Raw genomic sequence first — 25976 nt, 5'->3', positions numbered from 1 at the left:
CTGTGTATAAATTTTATAGTCACCGGAGGATCGGTTTTCTAACGGCTACGACCACTAAAAACGATTACATTTTCAAAAGGGAAAATTTCGTAGTCGATTTCCAGGATCGAGGAAAAAACAACGACGTCGTCGTCGTCGTTCCTCCGCCTCCTCCTCTTTCCTTCCGCTCGGCAACGGTTAGAGTAAAATGTAAAACGTCCTCCCCCATCTCCATTTTGAATCAAGAAACTTCGCCTCCGGTTCCATCGTCGTGCATTCGAGCATGAACGAGAAACGGGCAAGGACGTTCCAAGTTTCGGGTCGGGAGAAGCAATTTTTCTCTTAAACACCGCGCTAAAGTTTAAACTTTCGGGGCATAGAGATGAAGACAAGTTTCGACTAGCAGCGACTCGGAAGAATAGGATATCCGACTCGAAAACTCGGAACGAGATGTTTGTTAGAGGGGAACTTTTAGCTAATCGCGAGATGGGGGTTCTGGAGGAAATAGTGACCCGGCCCGTTCCCTCGAAAAGGCGAGAATTTCCTTTTGTACATGTATTCCCCGTCGATGGAGACAAGTTTTCTCGAATTAGCAACTGGATCTCGAGGAATTGCTGCATCCGACAGTTAGTCGAGCGCCATCGAACAACGTCCTCCCAAACGAGAGAAAACTCTCCGCCAAGGAAACTGTTCAACTTTCGTGTACACAGGCTTGCCACCAACAGGCAACCTAATAACTTTGTTGCTTCTAAGATTAACATTTACGTCGATTAAAAAATATATTAGCAAGATACAGTTTCAAAATTATCTTCGAGGAGACAGTTTAACTCAGCAAGATTAAAATATTGGGGTCTTTCGAGTATGCTATTTCCTGTTACGAGATAACGCTGGTTAATTTGGAATAAATACATTTCTAACGAGGGTCAGGGTAAAATATAAAAACTTTTAAGGAAGCCAAGAACAGAGAAACACTGCGGGAGTACAATTACCCAACAGAACAGAACTTATGGTCGGGTTTAACGAACTCGAGAGAAAGTACACTTTATCACATAAACTATGTATCACATGCAATGCACATTCCTGTGATAAGATCAACGTTGGAAAGATCGGTTTCAAACGTTGTCGAACTCCGGGCGACGCGTGCATACGTTCTAATAACAGTAAACATAAATTGAAACACGATACATTTTTTTCCCCCCCGTCCAGAAAATACGGAACCAAAGTTTACGGGTAGAAGATTGAATTCTAGTATGCACCTGGGCTGGCGAATAAAATTAATTTTATATTCGAACTTGGACAGATATAAATGGAGAATATTTCGTAACTCTGGATCACTGAAAAGAAGGATGCATTTGTAAGTATGCAGATGCACTGAGAACCTTTGTGTCGTACTCGGTTAAATCTAGCAACGCTTTGCATCGCCGTTTACCCTTTCGCTGTGCAATTGTTTTGCACTTCAGCAGCTTCTCATCGAATCGAGAGAATTTTATGAAAATAAATTCTACGATCGTCTGATAAACCACTCCCGAGATATAAAGCGAACAGGAATTTTTTGACTAGTTTATTTTTAATTCCCGGGCCCTCGAAGGGCTGAAAAGGTTGTAAAACGCAGAGGATCGTGAATGAAGAGAGAAAATAAATACGGGGGCTCGCGCGTTTATCGGACCAGTACTGTCCATTCGGGTTCTAATTGCGGGCATCTCGCGACGCAAAACAAGCGCAATTATGCCCCGCTCTCTGCACCGAATTGGCCCGCGTGCACGATTATTTTTCTGGTAATTGGAGCGTGGGCGGCCTCGTGAATTTCCCTGGCCGGCATTGGTATGCAAGTCACCGCGCGGATCCAACCTCTAAACCTAAGTTTTCATTAGAACGGTCGTTCCGCTATCTCAATCCCCGCTCCACTCTGGGCATAATCGTATTTCAACGAAATCCTGTTAGCAGCGTAGGAGCCGGCCCGAACAGCCGCGCCGAGCGCACTATTTTACCCTAACCGCGCTCCCATTGTACAATGGCTCAAGCCTTTTGCAATTTCGCGAGCTGCGAACGCCTCCGACTTTGGGCCATAATTCAGCCCGTGGAACGTCTCTACCTGGCCGAAATCGCGAAAGGTCGCTGCAACGGACACGTTCGTTCCTTTAATCGATCCCCGGTGATCTTTACTATCTGCAAACTACAGTCTGCAATATGCAACTGCACGACCATGGAAGGGGGAATCCATTGTCATATCATTCTATCCGTGCAGTGACATTTTCCAAGCGCTCGCCGCAAATCCAGAGGCCATTTTAGACTTCTCGGGTGATCGCAAGGTTCATGAAATGTTGCAAATTTTTCTATTTTTGCGAAACACCATAAGCAAAGATCTATTCCAGAATTTATTATCAATCGACACACGTTCCACTCGACTTTATCTTTGTCCGTTGTTTCCACGTTGACCTTTTACCCCCGTTTGAGCCGAGCCTTATCAGATCTTTGTCTACGTTCGTTGTTTAGGGCCCGGTGGTCGAGCAATTTTCTTCGGTTTCGTAGGCCTTTCCACGCTATTTAGGCAACCGTGCTCGATCCAAGCAGCGATAACAATTATTCCAACGTCGAAGTAAACAGTCGTTACAAAAATGGAAAATTAGAATACGATTTGGGGAACACAATGCTGCTATCGCCAGACGCGTTCGCTTCTGTCAATAAAGTTGCAATTTCATCGTTTCATTGTCTACGATTTTCTCTACCAGGTACTCCAGCGAGTATCTTTCCTTTGTATCGCACGGTTCACAGGTGTTGATTCGATCGCGTACGTATTTTGGCAGGCTGGTCAAATCCAGAGGAGACGAAATGGCGGACGAACGCGAAATATCACGGTCGGTCGTCGCGTCTTCGCGGGCACCGCGATACAAAATGGCGAACACGCGAGCTATCGAGAAACAGATAGCGCCGGCGGTGTAATTACGATAAATCGTGGCCTCCCCCTCTCGACCCTCCAGCGCCCGTCCCCTTTGCCGATAATTATCGGTACCGGTGGAACGCCAGGATACGCCGAGTCCGTGTTTCTCTCGGTCGTGGCGCTCACCTACGGTTCGATTTTTCAGACCCTCCCTCGGCTTGCGCAAATGGCACCGCTGAATATACGATCAGCCGCGACGCGCGCCGCCGACTACTCCCCCTGGTAATCTGTTCGTTGGACGAGTTTATAAATTAGAACGCTCGTGCGCGGCTACTCGACGGCCGCTGGTACTCCAGACAAAGCTCCAGGATCGCGTTTTCGCCCACCTATGCGTCTCTTCCTGCAACCACCGGATAACTGAAACAACCGTTCCCCCCCCCCGGATAACTGAAACGAGACCTTTTATATCCACAAATAGCTCGCGATGAATGAAATTTGTCTAATCTAACGTTTGACGTCGAACCGTTTGGAACCCGCCAGGGGTAAAGAATTTCGCCAAGGTGATTTTTTGGGGACGAACACGAACGTCAAAAGCCTTTACTTTCACTTGCCGGAGAAACGTGATGATTTACGAACGGCGTCGAGGGCCATCGACTATTTTGGCTGGTTTTTTCCTCGTCCCGTGAATGGGGTAAATCCTTTATTGCTTCTTAAGGGACGCGGGGCGCGCGACTGTCTACAAAGGGTGCGGTGAAAGTTTGCGCCGGGTTAGGAAAAAACCGATCCTACGGATAGAGGCAGAGCCATAAAAACGGCTGAAGGAAAGTCGACCTTGTGAAATTCAAAGTCCCCCGGTGAAATTTCGCGTGCTCGTTACGAGTCGTGTGCAGGCTGCCCCCCCTTCACCCCGGTGCGTGGAAACTTTTCCATTTCTGCACGCCATCGGCCCTATCGCGCGATTATTCGCGAAACGTTCACCGAAACGCACGCAGTATCTCGCGATAAAGGAACGAGAAAATGAATCACGACTCTCGTGAGCGAGTTCCGTGCGTCTGAACTGAGACGGAAGAATCGTAGCGTGAACGTTGCGCGTTCAATCTTATCGTCTGAAAGATGGACGCAACTATGGACTTAACAGGATCGTTATACGCTCGCGCAGATAGCCATCGAATCTTTATTCTTTGTTTAACTCATAAATATTTTATTTAACCTTCGATTTACCGATCCGCTACCGGTGGAAGCGTTTATTATTTATGGGCGATTGTTCTGTTCGTAATGGAACTCGCGTGGTATCAAAAAATATGATTAGAATTCTTTAACCAATGGATAACAAAGTTCTATTTCGACAATATTCTTTCAAACGAATTTAGTATACGTTCGGAATAAATTTTAGCGTACTTGAGACAAATACAAGCACTTTACATCAAGAGGAGCACAGATAGTGACGACGTTCACTTAACGTTCGCAGTTACCGTAATCAGTACACTTCACGCCATTTTACGATTTTCCTGCAATAATATCACCGAAGCGAGTGTCGGGCTAATATTAATTGGCCTGTTTTTCACACTTTGCGAAAATAATGTATCCGTTTAATTACTGTCAGACGCAACCGAGCGAACGATTATATCTCTCGCGTTTCGCGTTTATTTTTCACTTTATTTTAATTTATTTATTATCCCTAATTTATATATCGCGCTTCTAAATTCGAAACCGAACATCGTCTGGCCGTCTTGGCTTTGCATTGAAGGAAAATAAAAGTTCCGGAAATTTATGTCGAGCCGACAATGTGCGGGGAATTGCATACCGTTTCGATAAGTTATCGCTAATTGGGTGAAAAAAGGCTGGAAATTTAACACGACCTGATATTTCTATTCCAGGCACAGGGTGAGTTAAATTCTCCGTTTGAAACGAAACGTCCACGGCGTTGTTACAGGGTGTTATCGCGTTTGTGGAAATTCCGGAGCGACCGTTCGCCAAATCGATCGCTCTATTCTGTCCGGTCGCGCAGCACCGTGACTATGGATGTTTCTTAAATCCGTAACGACGTGTAACGGAGCACGCGACGCAATCGTTTGCATATCATCATCATGGGGGCGGAGGGGGAATAAAAGCGTGTCGGGGCTGGAGGAGCACCGTACGTGCGGCTGCCGATCCGGAGGATTCCGGGGCGAAGGAAATCGCTCAAAATAAACATGTCGCCGGGAACGGGAGTGAATGAAAACGGCGAAACGGCCGGTTCGTGCGCCGTTAAGGCACGTCGTATTTGCAAACGACTCTCTCGAATGCACTTCCGCTATAGTACTTCGCCGGCGAACGGGTTGATAGCGCGTCGACGATACCGGTTCGCTTATCGTCGGAAATTTACAAGCGTAAAACGAAGAGAAAGAGAGAAGAGAGGGAGAGAAAAAAATGGATAAAGTACCTACCGGTCGACCAGTTAACGAAGCCAATTATAAAGAAAATATTCGCGAGAGACTGGGGAATCGAGACGGTATGGGAAGGGATGGTAGGGGGGCGAAGAAAGAAAAGAAAGGATGGATGGTGCGTGGGTGTCTCGCGTCTCCGCAGAAATTGCCTCGAGCGACCGAAAATAACCCGTGTCACGGGCTCCTCCACCGGGGCAGATATTTATTTTGAAACAGGCAGAAGCGTGAATCTACGGTGACATTTAGAATCGGCCAAGTCGTCCCGAGGATTTGATCGGTATGATGGCTTCGGCACGCGACGAAACGGGGTACGTGCCGCCACGGCCGCCGTATGACCATAAAATAAACGTTTCGGGGTGGCGCAGGCGGAGGCCAAACCCGCCGGCGCATAAACACTTATATAACAGCAATTAAACTGCTTTTAAGGCCCATAAAACTGCAGTTTCAATAATCTCGGTGACAACAGGATTCTGACCTGGCTCCGACTTCTCCCGAGGCCTACCCGGAAGCGGGGCTTCCCGGCGACGACCTTCGACGGGACCGTCTTGCGAGATCACCCTCAAAAACTTCCCTACCCTTGTCCTCCGCACTTTCCCTTCCCGAGCCACGAAGGGGTGAACTTTTCGCCCGAAAGAAACTTTGAAAACCGCAGCGTTAACTATCTTCGTGGTACTTGCGAATATCAGAAAGTCAACAATATTTTGAAGAGGTTTGGAAAGCACCCTCTGAGATGCAAATATGGGATATCCAAGTTTCCCACTAGCTAGGAGAAACAATCAGTTTCCCAAAGTTGGTGCGTCGTCTTTTGGAGAAAATGTCGGGTACCTGATGGCGGCAGATTCGAGAGAGACGGGATAGGTGTGAAATAGGGACGGGGGACGAGGAAGAGAGACACAGTGGGAGACGAGGGCGGGTGGAAAGGAGCAGAAGCCCAGGTAGGGGAGGGCTGGAACGATGAAATGGGATAATACGGACGCTGCAGGACGCGGCAGCCATCATCGAATGCTAATGAGGGGTTGGCGGGCTTTTGGGGGCGGAAGATTCAGTCCGTGCAGTGGCGCACTGTTGCCAGAGAAACGGTCTGATTATAAATTATACATTATCTCGTGCTAGCCCCCGTGTACACACCGAAATCCAACGTACCCAAGCCGCTGAGCCCTAACATCAAAATGCAGAACGTTCGCGAACCAGAGATAGATTAAACTGGCCCGTACCGTTGCGGCATTATCGCGCTAGCTGGCCAGCGAAAATCGCGTTACACGCCACCCCGAAACGTCCATAGTATCGTTTGGGACAACCCTCGATGGCTTTCCTTTTTATTGCACCCTTCGTCAGTATGCGCTACGGGGATCACCGTTTCGTCCAGAATGTACATAAAGAGCATGCACACTGGATCGATTATTTTTAGATTCGATAAAGCTCTAATGGTAGTTTAATTTTTCTTGTTGAGAAATCGTGGGCAAGTGTGGGTGTTGCAGAGCGGAATTTTTAGAAATATTAGAGGAAAAGGCAATTTTGAGATCTTTAAATACGCCTATTGTTGATTCATGGACTTCGAGGTCCATTTTATTGCCCAGTTGCTCTCACGATGAATAATCGATTCGTCCAACGTGCCCCGTAGCGAGATTTTAGGAACATTTAGCATTCGCCCTACGTCGTCCATGTAGAATACGACAACGAATCGCGCTAATAGCGCCCACGACCGACAGACGTTTTGTTCCGCCAATGTTTTACGATAAGAAAGGAACGAATTCTGTCTGTAATTTCGAAGATTCGACCATTACCGTTCCTTTTTGCCCGGTTACTGGAGGTAAACGTTTCCAGGAACGACGCAGTACACCAACGGGGGTTAATCAAAGGGTGGTGGAGCACGGAACGCTCCTGGAACAGTCCTGAGTAAGCCAACAAGAATGTTCGCCGGCGCACTGCTGCCAGCAGATCGAACTGTTTATAAATTATACATTATCTCGTGATAGCCGAGCGTACACAAAACCCGGCTAGACGTTTACTGGCCACTGAACTCTGTCGCGAATGCGCCAAACATTCGCTGCCGTCGGAGAATGGAAAGAGAAACGTCACGGGACTGAGTTACGTAACCCGTTCTATGGATTCCCATTATCCTATTTTGCTCCGCCGGTTTTCCTCCTTTTGTTGTGGCAGCTATTTCGATTTACCATTAGTCCCTATCCGCAACAAAACTCTTACAACGAATTTTATTTCGACTTTAAAAGAAGATATCAAACGATTAAATATTTTTATTTTATATTTAGGGAGTATCTTTCGTTCGTTGCGCGAAAATTTTTATTCGGGCATTTGGCCCGTCTCTGCTACCAGATTCCACGTAAATTATAAGTTACGAAATTTGGTACCGATCCAAACGGAGCGACTCCTACAGAAACGGACTCGCGGAATAATATCCACGAGAAGCCATCGGGCACAACGCCGAACCCTGACCTCAAAATGCAGTGCGTTTGCATACCGAGAGTGAAAGATTAGATACGCGTATCTCCCGGTTAATATCGTATCGCTGAACGTACGTAAGTACTTCTTTCGTACTTTTACAACTAAATGTTCCCAAAGTAACAACAAAAGTTTGTCGTGCGTTCTCAAACACCTTCGAACTTCGTATTATTGAATTCCTGATCCGTTAAAGGATCAATTCATTGAATTATTTACCGTGGAAATTGATCGAGTCCCTCTCGGAAGAGGTCGAAGTCGGAATCTTTCAAGAATCGAGGAGCTAATTTCGCAACCGTGGCATTTTTCTATATTGTGCCGTGTCGCTGGCGTTCCCCCGGGCGAAAATGTATATAATTTTCGCCCCAATTGGAATCCTACGGCGAGACCGTGCACGGCCATTCTATCGGCCGCGGTCTTCGAAGCCACCCAGTCGCCGATGCCAATCTGAAAACGCGACGGTGCAGTACGTTCACGTACCGGCGATAGATTACGCCCGTAGACACGGCGACGGATATTGCCAGCCAGTGGCGGAGAAAGAATGACGCGCTTGAGTTGAATTCAAAGTGCTAATCTTGCATTACTTTATAGCGAGCGCGAACGGAGCGCCGCGGAATTCGAAAACGGCCCTTTCCATCGATATATTAAAATTTGGAGAACCGACGACACGCTTCCTGGGAAAAACCATCGAGACCCTTCTCCAGGGCCCCGAGCACGTCTCCATCGATCGACGCTCGAAATCGAAAACGCGTACGCGAATAGACCACCTTATCTTGCTCGTTACTCTGACCATAAAACAACGCGCGCAAAGATTTACAAGTGCACCGAGCTCATCGTTTTACAAACGACATATCAGCGTTTCTCATTTCTGGATCGGGGAAAATTTAATTTTTTAAGAGAATGCAAAGATATTATTGCTTTGAAACGTTTATACATTTTGGGAGAAATGTTAATGGGAGATTTTAGAGGCCAAAATAAGACAAAAGTCAAGAATATCAATTTGTTGATGGATGCTCCGTTGAATTAAAAAATTTCAAATCGATCACGGAAAAATTATTCTCGGCTGCGGGGGTCAATTGCAACCATTTTTGGTTATTAAATATATCCCCGAAATCCTCACCACTTTCGAGAAAAAAAATCGAGATGTCTAAATTTTTCGGCGAAAAAAAAAATTTTTAAATCGTTCTAAAAAAATTATTTCCAGTTACTGGGGTCAATTACAATCATTTTTGGTGAATATACATACCTTCGAAATCCTAACGAGTTTCGAGAAAAGAATTCAATAATTGGACAAATTTTTCGACGGAATTAAAAAATTTCAAATCATTCTAAAAAAATTATTTTTAGCTAGAATGGTCAATTGCAATCATTTTTGGTGAATACAGATACCCCCGAAATCCTACGTACTTTCGAGAACAAAATTCTTTACCGAAAATATACCGTGTGACCGGAAATGATTTTCGTCTTATTTTGGCTGAACTATTGTGCGAACTATTAAAGTACGCTCAAACCTTTTCAATCCTACTACTGTACAATTTTTGTAATAAATATTTCACGAAATTTTTAGCATCCCATTTGTTTTCTTTTGAAATGTTTCACTGGTGATCTATCGAGGGATGGATATGGCTATCGAAGATCCCAGGATTGTACGTCGGTGTTGAAAGTGTGGCGAGGTTTTCGCGTCGCGATTATCGATGCAAAAGAGATCGGGGCAAAAAGGAATACGCCGTGAACGAGCACCGTATGCATAATGCATCGCCAGTCCGCGGGACTAACGTTGATTCGCGCACATAACTTCGATTACAATTAGTCAAACATCCTGGAGGTCTTCGTGCAACACATTCCCACAGGTATTTTGGCTGACGAAGCCCAACCTCCTTAACGCATTAAAGTTGCGTCTGTCGAGACGTTGCCAGGAAAACCTTGCACACCTCCGTGTTTCTAAAACACCGATTCGTCCGCCATATCGACCCGACCTCGAATCTTTAACCGCCCTTTAAAGTAAACTCCGATCATCTTCCATCAAACAAAAGCAAACGATCGATCGAGCTGTCCACCAGAAATCGATAAAATTCGATTCGTAAACAAAGAATCGCTACTTTCCTGTTCTATTATACTAAAATGCCCGGGCGAACAAACCATAGAGCAACCCTCGTCCCGATTGTGTTTCGTTCGGAATTGTTGGCGGTGTAAATACCCGGTTAACTGTTCCCATCGCGCACAGCGACTTCCTCTTATTTGAAATTATGATCCGCCCAATGTAAACAAACCATCGCGATAAGTCCGACGAGCGAGGTTTTAATTTCACCTAATCGCTGTTTACTGCGTCATTGTCGGGCCGTAATAGGCCGTATAAAAGATAGTCGCGGTGATAATTTGCGGGCAACATTATCACTGCGACGACAGGTGTAGTTGGCCGTATACATGTCCTTCTTGCATGCGCAACCAACATAAACGAATAGGGTACGGGTTATGGTAGCACGTGCTACCGGCACCCAGGATTCGAGCAAACGACCGAACTCGAACTCGAACTCGAACTCGAACTCGAACTCGAACTCGAACTCGTGGCCTTGACTTTTCTCCGACACAGTTCCAGCCACGTGGGTTCGGGACGCAATCCGACCAAGGACACTTTTTCTTTTCTTTTTTTTCTTTTTTTTTTTTGTTCTTTTACGCAGCAATGAATCCGCGAACGGCGCCATCGCGTTGAAAGCAAGAGTTGGGTCATCGACGTGTCCTCGAACGCGAAATAGGCGCGCGAATTAGCTCTAAAGCGACTTATTTCAACCGGTATATCGTTGGGTGAAATTGTAAGTAAAGTTTAACGACGGCGCGCTTTTATCGCCAAACTCCCGGGCCGAACTTCGAACTTTTACAACCGAATCTTCCCGCGGACTCTGGAAACTCGTTCCTCGACCTTCGTACGATCGCTAAAAAATAAACGAACGTCGTCTCGTTACGTCGCTACGCCCGATAATTTTTATTTCGCCCCCGAGACGGGAATTCGATCGTCGAAATAGGGGCCACGAGAAACTAGCGTCTCGTACGATTTAGCCCCGTGAATGAAACTGGCGTTTACGCTCGAAAGTATGGCCGCCACATGTGCGGGCTGCACACACGCTCGGGGAACTCGAGAGTTCCTTTTACTTCTACGACCGTTTCGAACCGACGATCTTCGCGCATAAATCAAATTTTTAACTCTTTCAAGGATGCTTGAAAGTACAATATAGTGATTCGTTTCGCCGAATGTTCTTTGTGTTTTTACTTACCGCGCGAAGTAAGTTTGTATATCCAGCCAGTTCACGCGGAACAGATCGAAAGTTCGCTGCCCGTCCGCGGCAGCCAACATGGCGGCGACCGCGAAATATGGCGAAAAAACCTCGTCTCCAAATATCGATGCTCGAAACGAAAAAAGTTTCCAGGCGATAGGTTTCAGCTAACAGCAACGTCGCCAGCGACAACAAGATAATACTCACCGCACACGACTCTGTCGAAGGGGCTCATCCAATCTGCAAGTAAAAATAGAAAGAATCGTAATTAGAGAGAGTGTTCGTGGTGAATCGATCCGATACGGATATTATCGAGCTCTTTAACCCCGGTACGTGAAACATGCATAAGGCTACGGACGAACTACCCGACACGCAAACAGACCCAAGGAGCGCTTCAAGGGAGCATCGGGCGCAAGGAGGGATAGAAAAATCGAGCAACGGGGGTAGTACGGGGAGGCGCGTCGAAACTTATTCCACCGGATACGCAATTAGAAAGTAGGAAATTCGCGGCGGACCGACACGCAAAGCTCTCGCTGTAACTTCTATCCCGCCTAGGAACGAGGATTAGACGAACGGATCGTGGAACGTTCGAGCGTAACGGGACTTAATCCCTCGCTCCCACCTGGTCTCCCTCGATTAAACAGAAACGTCGCCGGATTAGGCTGACGTCTATCTCCTGTAATCGCGACGCCCGACAAGAAACGCGCCCAATCAGAGACACCAAACCGTTTCGAAACGGAGACAAACGTCTTACGACCTCCATCTTAGTCACTCGTGAGAGTCGCCTTTAGATTCATTGTTTATTAAAACCCAATCCATTCCCAAAGATGGTGTTTAAATATTTCAAACGTTTTGGCTGGCCCCTGTCGTCTTCACTTTAAATGTCTATTTGGGTCGAAAGAAGGGTTTCGCGGAGGTCTCGTAAAATGGCGAAGCAATTCGTCATCGACGCCAGCTACCGTGCTCGAGGGAACATTTTTCCTGGTGGTCATCCGCCAGGAGTTAGCGACTATAATGGCTCGATCGCGGCGTTATCCGACTATGGACGAACATTTGTACCGATAAATCACGCGGCGACTACCGCGACAAGAGCAATAGCGCGGAGGTTTCCCGGATCGTAAAAGTTATTCTTACGCACTCGTAAACCAGATAAGGACTTTATTGAATCACGAATAGACGCTTCTCGCGAACGGTGCCCGATAAGGTCGCGTTATGGACGAAAAAAGGACGCACAGTCTAACGAAGGTGGACCAGGTGAACTCGCGTTCGTTGCAAAGCGAGTGAAACCAGTCTTCTCCGTTGAACGGAACGAAAATAAGGGAATAGAAATAATTTTCGTTCGATTTTTCTTGCGTTATCTCTCTAGTAATTTAAAATAGATTCGAATTTTTTGCGTAAAGTGACAAATCATCGTTGTTACGCATCCGTGACGGCGGTTTCAAATGAGAAATAAAGTGTTACATAAATAACGCGATAAGCTAGATGCGTGTCACATATCCTATGTACGTGATAAGCCAGATGCGTGGCAGCGAACGCGTTTACCGTGAATTCATAAATCGTATTGGCACGATTTTCGAAACCTTGCTACGATTCGGGATTACGATTAATTTTAGAAAAATATATACGTACCGTTTTTCATAACAGTAACGGGTCGGTGAAATAATCCTAAAATATTTAAAGATGGTCGACTTCCGTAAGCATACAGTATGAGTATACAGTAGTCCCGTACGAGAAATCGCTAAGGAAGCCAGCAATTAACACGTTCTCCATCCAACAAATTCCCCATTAAAATTGAACCGTGGAGCCATTAAAACCTAACAATCTATCAGGATACGCGTATACCAATTGCTAATATCCTGTACAGCAAATTAAGTATCTCTCTAACAAAAAATTTATGCCAGCCAAAGCGTGTAAATCCCATGGAAATCAGTTCGATGGTAGCCTCGAGATCATCGAACGCTAACAATTAAGCTCGCGATCTCTATCTGTGCATCGATACAGGTAATAAATAAATCGAGGAGGTACGATCGAAACGCATTAGGCAACCGTGGATCCTGGAACGCCTAGAGACGGCGTCGTTAATCGCGGACATAACCGTGGATCTCTCCGTCTCTCTTTCGCCTCGAGTCGATGGTAAAAAACGCGTGAAAGCTCAGCAGTTTAATACGTTTATAGGAGCATCACGGCGTGGCGTTGATAGCGGAACGGTCCTCGGTAAATAATTTGCATACTCGACGATTACGGCTTCATCGCGATATATTCGAACGGCCGTGTTCGTCGCCGGGCGAACCGGGACGAAAATTTCGTCGTCTTGGGTAATTTAAAATCGGCTAGAACTGACGTTAATTCGCGGATCGCGTGGATATTCCAGCGTTAGCCCCGGATGCGACGCGATATTTTAAGGCGGCCGTTCGTCGAGACGCCCGTCTAGCGGTCGGTCGATGAGATCCGTTATAGTTGGAGCGAATTATTAGAGGACGCCTTACGCGCGAAACCGTACGATCATCGTTATTGGACCATTACCATTGTCCCATGAAATACTCGATATTATAACCACTTTCGCTATCAACAAAGTTACCAGGCGTCCAAGATTTCAGTTACTTCTAACGAATAACGATTTAATTTTCTTCCCCAAATGCTGCTCAAGGGTCGAATAAAAATTGGAAAATTTAACTACGTTCGTTTTATTCAGTATCCGTTCCCTGGACGAAAGTTTCGCACATATTTGACATTTTGAATACAGAAGGGTGAACGTCTTAGGGTGCGAGACTATCCGAGACACTCAGGTACCTAGGAGGGTTAGCCTGGGTCGAGATTCTAAAGTCACTTGCCACGAGAATTTCTTGCGACGAGCTTTGAAATCCTCGAGCATCCTGTTTATCGCGTACGATGTTACGAAGAAACGACTCCACGCGACAAAAGATCTGTCTTTCGATCGAATTTGGAAAGTCTGATTGTGATTTACCGATACTGGCACGAAACTAATACGAGTTTAATAGCAGAAAATATGCTGGGAATATTTTCCTTGTTATTGCGTACAGAGTCATGTCTGTATGGTTAAACAAGGCAGTTACGAATTGAACATAATGAATTCACCATTTTTCATTTTTCCAACGGCTGTAAGATTTTTCTACTCGATCGTAGGAGGTTTTATCGCCTCCTACATGCCGTTTCCACCGTCGAATAATGTAACTCATTTATTTGAGAAGCAACTATTAAGAAATTGTACTCGGCGGTGTTTAGTTGCGTCGTGTTATCGTAATAACTTGTTGGAAATTAAGAATTAATTAAGGTACTAAGGCCGATAAGAAATAAATTATGCCACCGTCAATGTTTATAAAACCAGACGTAAGTAACTAGCATGGATTAAAAAGACATACGTTACGAAGGATATGGTCGACTGCGTGCATACCTCACTTTCAAACTCGAATATCTCGGGAACGGAGCCACGCTTAAACAAATACCATTTTGCGTTAACGACTTATTTTTAACTCGCGTTTGAATCGCGAGATGCGGGCGAAATTTTATTTGAATAACAGATAACTAGCGAAACCAACGCGCGGCAATTTAATGGCTACGTTCATTCTACAATTCAAATTTTCGTTCCTTCATCAGCGACGTGGTAAATTTTCTATGTTCTAATTAACTTCTTGAGTGGAGTTTTCAGTTTTATCTGCTCGTTAAAAAAAATATTTACATACGTCACGTTGAATTTGCTCGTCGTTTACGATTCGGTAAACACTGATTACTGATTACTGCATTGCTAATGCCATTCGCGGAGATGACCCCCGCGACTTGGATCGAAACGTTGAATAAACAATTAACCGGAATTGCAAGGAACATCGTATTATCTTAATAATTTCGTGCAAAACAAAACGATATTCAAGCTCAACGTTAGTAATATCGTGGGGACGCTTCGACACCCCAAAAATATATAATTGAAAAATGAAAAGCAGCGAGTCGATCGTTTTTAATTAACTCGAAACTGATACGGCGAGGGACCAGAAAAATGCGTAACAATAAAAAAAAAGAGATGCATCCTGTAGCAACGAAGCTTTGTCACGTAGTAAATGCAATTATTTCGGTTTCGTGTATTTTCCAGGTCCCCCCGAGAAGCCTTGAGCGCGTTTCTTTCGCGAGGCAGGGACGGGGGTGTGAAATTTACCGTCGTCGCGAGGAACAACGGGCCACGAGAAACAATGGTTAACCGATGTGTCGCGGATCGTCTTCAAAAATACTCGAGGCGGTTTTCACGCGACGACAGGTCGCCGTTGGCGCTCGTTTCGCGCAAAATACACGCGTTAAACGCCGTCGGGCACTTTGTTCGCGCTAATGCCCCCGCGGACAAAGGCGCCGAGCGTGTACAAGCGCGGCGTGGAATGCATTATGCGAAACACGGAGGGAACACGGCTCGTCGCGGAAACGGCGCGAGGTTTCAGGCCTCCTATCGCGCCTCGAGCACGCTTGCCCATTGTTCCCGTAAATTGAACATCCCCAACATCGACGAGAATCGCCAATCGGGATCGCTGTTCACCGTGTCGGAACTTGTGTTAGATCGGACGAACGAACGCTCGTCGCGGAAAATTCATTTAGCCGCTCCTCTCGCGGCACGCGAAACGAAAACCGTTTATTTTCCAACCGCGTACTCGACGGATATTTATAACGGGTCGTGTAAGCAAACGAACGATTTTGGGCGGGAATAATTACTCGCGAATCGAAATGGGCGTTAACTATTGAACTTGGAACCTTAGAACGGGCGGAAATTAAATTTTCTTCTGTGATGTATTAATCTGTAAATCTTGTGTAATTGCCTCGTGGAGAGATGATAAAGTAAAGTTTGACATTGAATTAACCTGGTCCGTTTAGCTAAGAAAAATGGAGTCGATATATTTACTGGCTCCCGAGAAAGCAACTTGCAACACTTTGTTTGGACAACATGGTACACTAAAATAAGGAAGGTATTTTATTCCGCGAAGACTAGACTTTATCGCCGCATGAAAACAAAGGGGTACAACAACTGTTGCCATAGCGTGGTAAATCCGAGCATGTTTCAATCGGCCATTTATTCCCCCAGCAGCCTTAATAGCTTTTGCCCGCGGCTCCGCTCGCCTGTACACGTTCGTTTAAAGAAACCGTTAATGGGTATTAATTTACAAAGGAAATTCAATGTAATCTAACGAACGACTGCGTTTTAAGCAGACAGGGGAATTCAGAAGATTGTTAAATATCGTAGGTCAGTTTCGGATCCAAGATGCTCCATCCCAGACTATTCCTGCGTTTCATTTTACGAAACGCGACAACAAGGGGATTCTAATTTCTGCATAAATAGTCGCGCATCTCCGTTCGCGTGTTTTGCACGATTCCGATCGCCCGATAAAATTGTACCGATAAATCCGCAACGGGAAGCACCGAACAGCAATTTACCGCGCCATTAATTTATTGCTCGGAACGCAACTTTGACTTGCAAATAACGCACCGAAGAAACGGACGAATTCGTTACTTTTTAATCGTGCGTTTCGTGCAACCTACCAGGCGTTATCGTTATCTCTCGTGCATTATTAAGAACAACATCCGACGCGGACGCGCGTCGATAGCGTAACAACGATCGAAATGACGTACGAATGGCCGATCGACGATAACGTTAATTCTATTATTGATTTCACCCTTCTCGGCGGCCAATTTAGCGCCATATTAAAACGCCACGAACGGTTCGCCGGATCTATCTCTACCGGGCTAGCGTATCGGCCATTTCCCATCTTCCGTTCGGAAAGAGGAAACGCAAACGGAGCATTTAACGATCGCGTACGATAGACCGAGATTAAAAGTAACGAGTTAAATATTTTTTTTTTTTTTCCAAACCGCTATCTCCGTTTCCCCGTCGAGCGTGACCAACGGCCAAGATACGCACTGAAGTACGTCCTTACGCAAATTGGCGATTTTTAAACGTTTCGCGTCGGTATTTACTTTGTCGTAGCCGCGACACGGCTGAATCGTAAGCGAGTTACTTGGATTAAAAATTTTTTTTTATTGGGTTAGAGCTTTATTGCACGTAGGGTGAACGGGGCACGAGTGTCATTTGATAAAGAACCCTCGTTTCAAGCCTTGTGACCTGCTTTATAGCTTATATTTCCGCAAATTAACCACGCTCCGTTTTCGAGTGCGTTAAACACCGTCCTGGGTCGTCCATCGTTATTTGTAAATGGAGATCGCTATCTGAATTCCTCGACATCGTCTCTAATGTTGAAACGTCTACGAAAAATATGAACGCAGGAATAGAAACTGGGGCCCGTTGGTTCCTAATGCAGCGTTCTAAGTTGCTCACAGTTTCCGTCGGAACACGAAGAGCACCTAACCGAAATTTCATCCGGATTGGGGGGAAATAGTAGGCGTTATAAGAAAATGATAAACACGAGGATTATGAATTTCTGTGTTAACGGTACGGAGGCAAATGGGTTAAGTAGATATAGGGGCAACTTGATACAGCGAAATTTTTGCGACACTGGCTATTTGCATAGCCTAATCAGGATGAATTGTAATAAGGTTCTTGCTCAAGCTTTTAGCGACAGAGTGTGCGTGTGGGAAGGTAGACATTAGAGGACGTTATTTCATTGTTTCAAGGCTCCGCAGTGAAATGCAAAATTCACGTTGATTAATGAGGTCGTTCGAAGATACGAAACTTTATACCACAAATTAGTTATTCCAACTACTAATTATGGTTTTTGAAGGTGAGACGACCTCGTTTACTTAACTATTTCTATGATTCTCTTTTCTTTTTCGCTATTTATTTATATTAACGAGCAAAGCGGTTGAGGCATTTCCTCGAGAACATGTGGTTATTGTGTTTTAAGTAGTCCCAATTTATTTTGAGAGCTGGAAATACCGATAGAAACATGAAAAACACATCTGTGTGCGAAGTTTACGACGATATAACAGAAAAAGTAGCGTCTGTTCAAAGAGTAGCGGGCAGATTTAAAAAAAAAATAAAAATTCTTTCGTGTCCATAACTTATTGTTCGGAACAAAGATTTTAGAGAAGACTGAGATATAATAATGACGAACTGTGTAATAAAGATAACTAAAATATTATGATTTCTATAGTATGAGACGAGTATTATAATTTGGAGCGAAACAATGGAGAAACTTTTAGGCCAACGCTGTGGGGAGTTTTGAAGTCTTTGTGGTGTAGATTGCAGGCATATTTGTTTAGTTAGCTCAATTTGAATCTATTGTTATCGAATAGTTTTATGCTAAGTAAATGGTGAAAACCTCAGGCGTTTCGATCGTACCGTTTTTTAGGGACAAATCACCCAAAAATGCTTATTTTCCAGCCGAATGATAATCTATGTTCCCACAGATACGACCTAATCTAATCGACCTCGACACAAGTGACACAAGCGTGTAACTTTGTCGTTAAACAATATTCCAGTTGCTCGATAATGTTGGAATTTTATCCCGGTTTCGACTATGGGGAAGCTGGATGTATCTACGAGGAACAAAATGGGACAGCAGGGGTAAACAAGCAGCATAGAACGTTTGCTGCGAGCTTTGCTTCGTGAAAGGATGCTATAAATCTCTATTACAAGTCTATGGACTCGATGCTTCTTGCATTACATACGTGTAGTGAAAATTACGGTACATATTCGTCCCGTGCCATGTTAAACGTGAAACGTTCAAGTCCACGAAAAAGCTAGCGCAGCAAACGTGTTAAGCTAGGTCACAACAACCAAGGCCCGTCGCTCGAGGGCATTGAAAACGAAATAAAAACCCGAGTTTAAAATTTCCAGCTAGTTTATCCACAGGTTTGACCAGCCGTACCGAGAGTCTATTCCCCATGAAGTGGCCACCGAAACCTGCGGGCACACTGTCTGTAAACATCGGGGAATCAAAGTTCGCTGGGAGATTTATCACGAGACAGGAGAAAGTTAAAAATTCCAGCAAACTTCGACGAATTTTGGGCCGTTTGCAGAAATATTGGATCAAAATCAGAGGGTCGGAGTCGAAATAACCCTTAAGTGGATTTTTGGGGACGCTTTAAACAATTATTCATTATTTTTTAAATGCTTAAAAGGAAGGTTGCTTTCTATTTACCAATTTGGGAAAAATCAACATTAAGCAAAGTAATTCGGTTGAGATTGAGAGTCCGCTTGAGGGTTAAACGGGATTCTTTATGCAGAATTCAGTATGTAAAGCGGCCTACCGACTTTGATACTTGTCGCGATACAAGCAATGGTTTTAAGCTGTCGACAATAACTCATTCGACGTTGATTCATCGCTCTATTTTCCAACAGTATGAGAGCAGCGAACTTAAACCCATTGATACAACAACAATGTATCGTTTCGATGCCTCGAAATGGCGTAATTAAAGCCCGAATACAATGTACGAATTAGCTTATAGGCATTTGTTTCAGGTACGATTCGGTATATCAGGTGGTAATGGAGTAGAAGGTTCAAGCGATATTATATTCTGTTTAAAATGAATCAAAACAAGAATTTTTGGGAAGAATTCGTCAACGTTTACAGATTACACGCATATTTGTGGAAAACTTTGATGAATTCTTCCCAAAAATTGTTGTGTTCTACTCCAAACCCAGCTCACCGCCTGGTATACCGAATCGTAGCCGAAACAAATGCCAATACGCTAATTCATAGATTGCATTCGGGCTTTAATCCCGCCATTTCGATGCATCGAAACGATACATTGTTGTTTTAGCAATGGGTTCAAGTCTGTATAGTCTCTCAGCGGGTTTAACCCATTGCTAGTATCGAAAGATGTATCGCGACAAGTATCAGCGACGCTATTGAGTTTTTGGCTGCGTGTAAAATGGAGAGATCGAAGGTGAACTCACCGGTGATGGACATCCACGGGTACCGCGGTATGTCCGAAATGCCGGGCTGTCCGGTGGTGGGTTGTTGGCAGGACGTCAAGGGATCGACGACGGCCGACGCGGCGGCGGCCTGATGATAGAATTGCGCGGCGGCAGCCATGGAGGCGGACGCCGCTGAGACGGCGGATGATGCGGATGCGGAGGATACCAAACTGCCCGGTGTGGCGCCGTTCTGGTGATGATGGCTGAGGGTGTAGTTGACCATCGGGTCCGCGGAGGATGGAGCGACGTTTCCAGCGAGGCTGGCGGTGTAGCGGCATGACTTGTCGCCGGCGGTTGCGGCGTCGACGGCCGCGGCCGCGGCCAACGCGGCGCTCGAGGCCGCGGTGGAACCGAACCCCGGCACCATGCTGGACGTGGCACCGAAGGCCGCCGCCGCGACCGCTTGCTGCTGTTGATGATGATGATGCGCCGCCGCCGCCGATACGTACGGATACATGCTAGAGGTGGTGCGTGCCGCCGGTGAGGTAGACGCTGAGCTGCCCGAGTGCTGGGGACTGGAGCCGGTAGGGCTCGGAGAATTGTGCTGTTGCGCGTAATTCACTGCCGCGGCCGCGACCGCAGCCGCGGATAAACTGGACTCTAAACTGGCGGTGGCGGGGCTCGTGGTGCACGCTTGGATCGTGCCTGGGTTCGCGCTCGTGAACAACTGTTGATGATGGAACTGCTGATGGTACTTAGGTAGCATACTATCGATTATGAATTTCGAACTCATATCGGCTGTCACCGGTTGCCGATCTCTCGGTGCCTCGATGCCGATGACACGCCCGGACACGGAGACCGGGTCGAGTGTCTCAACACCGACACCGTGCCGCTGGCGAGCGCGCCAGCTGCTGCCTCATCTTTCGCGCACTCACCGTTCGCACCGGGGTTTTTTACTCGTCCGATCCCGACAACACCGACTCCCCCGAGCTCTTTTTCCGCACCCTTCTTTCACAATGTCCCGTCTCCTGGGCCTTTCCCTTCGGTTATCCGTTTACCTTTGACCCCCACTATTTCGATCGCCACTTACGCAACTTGACACATTATCACAGGAACCCGAGAGCGGACGCGAGGGATATGATGATGGTCCGCGAGGCACCGCGACGGCTCGCGACGGCGGACGGCGGACGACACACCGCGGAACGTTCGTCTGTGGTCGAGTCTCTCAGAGCATCGCGTCGTTCGGCTCCCGAGAATCCACCGGACCGGGGCTCTCGTTACGATTCCTTTATGGTAATTACGATTCCTTCCACATCGGGGCGACGACGCACGGCGATAAAGCAGCGGGTCTTTCGTCGTTCCTCGGGCCCACCCAGCTGATCCAACGCAGTGGTCCCAGCGAAGGAAATTGGGCTGCGACGGCGAACGAGGCGACGGCACGCGGAGAGAGAAGAGAAGAGAAGAGCGTGGCCCCTGTCAGGTGTTAGAAGCCGTTTCTTGCGTACTTCTCGGATAGTCGACGAATCCTTTATGGGCCATGCATGAAGGTACTATAGCCCCCTATCCCGAACGCCGCGTACTACAACCCACGGCCAGCTAAATGTAACCCCTTACAATAATGGCGCCGCTTGTCTCTCCGTTCTGTTCCCCCCTCTCTTCTCCGATCCTCGAGCGCGCCGCGCCGGGGTACCAGCTGGTAAACAGAGCCGACCAATCGCGCCGCTCCCTTATCCGCGGTGGACCAATCGCGCGCCGCCTAGGCGCGCCAAGATGAATGGCTCTCTCTCTCCGGGTCGGCTCGCCTCGCTCTGATCTTCGCTGCTGCCTATGCTTCGAGCTCTCTCTCTCGTTTCTTTCCAGCTCAGGGCGCCTCACAGCCGCTCTCGCTTCACCACGCCACGCTCTCGAGCCTCGTCCGTGTCCACGGGTTCTCTCCTCTTCGTGTTCTCTCTCGCCAGTGCAACTCCTGGCCCGCCACGTTGCCTATAACCTCTGCACAACACCGCCTCGCTCGCCAGCCTTCGAGCGTCTCGCGCGAATACTCGTTCCCTCTGTTTTCCTCTAATCTCCGCTCCTCTCTTTCTCCTCGCCAACCGTGGTTTTTCGAACGTTAGCCTCTCGCACGCGTTTCTTCGCTTTTTTTTTTCTCTTTTCTCTCTCTCTCTCTCGCTCCCCCCCTCGACGAGTCGTTTCCTTCTCCTTTGTTTTTACACTTCTCAGTCTTCTCCCTCGCGTCTCTTTCGGCCAGCTCGTAAACGCGCAGCAATTCTCCCGGTTCGCAGTTTCGTATCGATCTTGCTAATCGCACCCGCGGCTCCCGATTTCGGGTCCGACGGCGTACGTTCTCCTCCGGGTCTCCCAATTTTCGCCTTATCTGCTCCCCGTTTCTTTCGTTTCTTTTGCTTCCCGCCCTGTGCTCTCGACTCCCGCGATTCGATCGATCGAAACGACGATCCAGATGGCGCTCCTCTACCGTTCTCGATTCCGATTCCGTCGGAACCGCGGCTCTCTCTCGCCTCTCCCCCGTTTCGCGTCGTCTGCTCGACTCTTGGAAACCACTGAACTCGTCCCGCTCGGGATAGTGCCGGCATTCCAGCGTTCTGAGAGTGGTGGCATCGTCGATGGGGCCCGGGGAAGGGGCAAGCCTCGCGAGGGTGGAAAGGTGCAGGGGCGGGAAAGGTCCTCGATCGCTCCAGCGACCGTCTCCCTGCATCGCGGAAGGCTTCGAATTGATTCCTCTTCTTCCGTTCCCAACGCTCGGTTTCCTTACTCTTACTAAGTTTAAATATAACGCGACTTATGCTTGCTCTCGATCGCCGAGAGCGCGACGCTACGCGGTAAACGGCCAAGATCGCCCCTCGAACCGGCAGCTCCTTCGTCTCGCGAGTTTTACGAGGGCTTTAACGACGAGGGAATCGAGATTTCAGGGTTCGATTAATTTTACAATTTATTTCCTACTGTTTGGACGATACAACCCGTCGATTAACCGATCAACGACAATCAGTTTCAGGATACATTCTGACCCACGCTGTCGTACTTACCTTGGACGACTCTCTCCCCTCCTGAAACACAACATAAATACAGACCTTGTTAGCCGTTCGGGAAAGTACGCGTTAAGCGTTCGGTTCTCCGGTTAAAAATTGCAACGAGCCACGTATCTTTACGATCGACAGATTTTAATAAACGGTAACAGCGGTCACGGAACGCCACAAGGTTTCCAGACAAGCTCGGGAGTGCAAGGAGTTAATAAAACGAAATCTTTCTAAATTAAAAATTTCCTCTCGGTCCCGAGACCCCATCCCCGCTAAGGTTCCCCTCCCCTACATTATGAGAAACACTGGTCCAGGGTTAAATATGCAAACTCGAACCTACCCCAGACTCCCACGGAGTCCAGGTGACTCGGACCACCGACTTATTCGGAGATCCGTAATTTATCGCGTTGATTACAAATTATCCACGCGAGATCCTTTAATTCCTGGAGATGTTGGGGCCCCAGGACAAGCCAGGCGTGGCCTCGCGCAGGTATCCGAAAAATGGGCTGGCGCGTCGAAATACGAATAGTACCCCCGGAACCTAATCTATGGAGATGAATGTCCCACCTCTCTCCGTGTCCCGTTCGAAGCCACTCGATCCTTAAAGACACCGCCTGGCCCGATGATACCCCGAGACGTGGCAACCCGGGTGTACAAAAGGAGAAAAGCCTCCGGGGCCCGACCTTCGTTGCCAGGGCGGTTCGATAGATGGAACGATACAGAAAACGACCTAAACAACGCCGGATGGTTATACCCTTTTTTATACACGGGGGACACGTGAAGTTTAATCTGCTGCCAGCCGCGGGAACTGATTCACAAGAGGAAGATAAGGGACTGGAAACTGTACGATGTTTTGACGACCAACCGCCCCCCGTTTATTGCCCCGCGGCGACGAAGATATTCCGCGACCGACAATTGCTTTCGCCCAGGGGGCCAACGAATAATTTACGATCCCGGGGAAAAGCCTTCTTGGGATTTACGATATCGACGATTAACACGCTGGCGTTAATTACCGTTGCACTGATTTTCGCGAATTCCTCTGAACAACGCTTTATCTATTGCTCTGGCAACTGGAAGGAATCGCTTTGAGAAGCAATATCCCGGAGGTGCCCAAAGCTAGAGACAATCGACGATATCGTTAATTAGGGCCAGCTACCGCCGAAACAGGCTCGTTTCTCCCATATTTCTGTCGGAGGCTCCTCGTGCCGCGATCCAATCGTCCCCCCTCGAGGCTAAGCCGGCGTCCAATAAACCCGAGAGCCGGTGATGTACGATCGTCGATCCACGGCGGATCCAGCGCGATCCCATAATTACGCAAGCGACCGATCAGAGTTCGAGACAAAGGGTGTCGTCGACGTAGTGTCGAAACACGGGCCCGTCCAATTACAGGAACGATCCTGACGCGTCCTGGACCGGAATGGTCCACGGTCGTTCTGATCGCGGCCACGCTACGCGGAGTACGTATACCTGTCTTGAGCACCACGGGGTGTAAATTGCGTCCGTGGCGCGGACAAAGACGGAGAGCCGGGAGGCCGGTTGGTATGCGTGGACCACGGTAAAGATGCGCGGAGGATAAAGAGGTGGTCTGGTTCTGCCGGTGCCCTACGAACGTGTCGTGGAATTCTCGAGCGAAGGTTCTCGTTCCAGGGCTACCCCGAGCATGATCTCGCGGCCCGAGGGAACGTGAACGGTACGAGGGGGGAAGAGGAATTGGGCGGTGGTCCTGCAGGATCGCTCCAGGCTGGGGGTGAGCCGGGGTGACGCCCTGGCGATCGGAACTGGAGGCACCTAGCGCGCCATCTTCGAGGAGATAAAGGGAATAACCGAGCCGCGCTCTTTGTACCGGCATCCACGCCCGACTCTTCTCAAATTTAGCGACCGCGGTGCCAAACTTCCCGTTTTATTTATTTATTTAGACGTACACCGGTCCATTTGTACGATATTCGATTATATACATTGGATAAATAATACGACTGCGGGGGTAGTGGTATTTTATCATTTAATCGGGTAGGTGACATTTGTCGAGACATTCCTGACCCACATGTCGATAGCGAACGTGTTAGGGCACCCACCCACGATCGGTATTATTGTGCAATAAAGAATATTGGCAGTAATAGTCCGGGGATGATATCGTGGATTAATGCAATATATTGAAACCACCGGTAATTAATCGATATTATCGAAGCCCTGTCGATATATTGACATATGCGTAGGCGGTATTACGAAATATTATTACTTCAGACTCGTCGTAATCTATGTTCACGGTGAACGGACGAGGGAAATTGGAAATATCGTCCCAACGATATTACAACGTTTCGAAATGTTATTCAGAAAACTTGAATTCTTAATTCTTAAACCTTTACACGATCAGCCACAGTGATTTCCCACCGTGTAAATCAGAGCTTCCCAAGGAACAATAATATTTTAAAAAGCTCGAGAAATGATATTTCCAAATACCAAACCGATCCGATATGAAATCTGGAACGACATAATTTTATTCTATGTAGTTTCTACCGTAACTGAAATTCTCGATCGAAGTTTTCTAGATCCAACGTTAACCCAGATCACTTTTCACTGCTCGTTGCGCGCGTTCTACGGTTTATTAGGCAGGAATTCGAAACGTTCGATTAATTGCCAAGAATCGAAAGTAGCGAACTCCCAATGCGCACGATTACGGTTTCACCGTACGATTTCTTACGTATCGATTGTCTACCGCCACGCGTCTCGTATTAGCGACTGTCGTTGACTATTAATCGGTGCACTTATGCTCCGATGCTGCTCCGCAAGTTGCAAATTAATTGGGACGAATAAAATCGGCGCGAGCAACAGAAACGAAGGATGAAAACGTGTAGACGACGTTTACCGGCCAGGCACTTTTTGCGCGAATAAACTATTACGCGCGTTAAGTTGTAGGATATATTAATGTAAACCGTAAAAGGATAATAAACCTGAGTAGATTTCTTTCTCATCCATTATGCAAATAGTTGTTACGCGTCACTTTTTGTCGGGCGTTTATCTAATCATAATGTACAGCTTACATGCCGTTTAAGCTGTCGTATACGTACCGCCAATTAAACGCACAATTAAAAAGCAATGCGCGTAACGACAGATTACGGATCAAGGTCACGG

General features: G+C 47.1%; 1 protein-coding gene across 2 annotated transcripts in view; it reads right to left on the bottom strand.

The window, feature by feature from the left end:
• LOC122395955 (homeobox protein abdominal-A homolog) overlaps window positions 1–22703 on the bottom strand; it is a 41963-nt gene extending 19260 nt beyond the window's left edge. For both annotated transcript variants that reach the window (XM_043393962.1, XM_043393963.1), the window contains exons 1-2: window positions 19855–22703; window positions 11217–11249 (exon numbers count right to left, since the gene is read on the bottom strand). In XM_043393962.1, coding sequence (XP_043249897.1) covers window positions 11217–11249; window positions 19855–20608 — 787 coding nt within the window. In that variant the 5' untranslated portion in view covers window positions 20609–22703. The remainder of the gene's footprint in view (window positions 1–11216; window positions 11250–19854) is intronic.
• Between the last annotated feature and the right edge of the window lie 3273 nt (window positions 22704–25976).

This window comes from Colletes gigas, unplaced genomic scaffold (genome assembly GCF_013123115.1).
Source record: "Colletes gigas isolate AHSC1104 unplaced genomic scaffold, ASM1312311v1 Colletes_gigas_Sc00006, whole genome shotgun sequence".
Classification (NCBI taxonomy): Eukaryota; Metazoa; Arthropoda; class Insecta; order Hymenoptera; family Colletidae; genus Colletes; species Colletes gigas.
The sequence above is the reverse complement of the archived record's forward strand: the minus strand, read 5'-3'. Positions and strand labels throughout refer to the sequence as shown.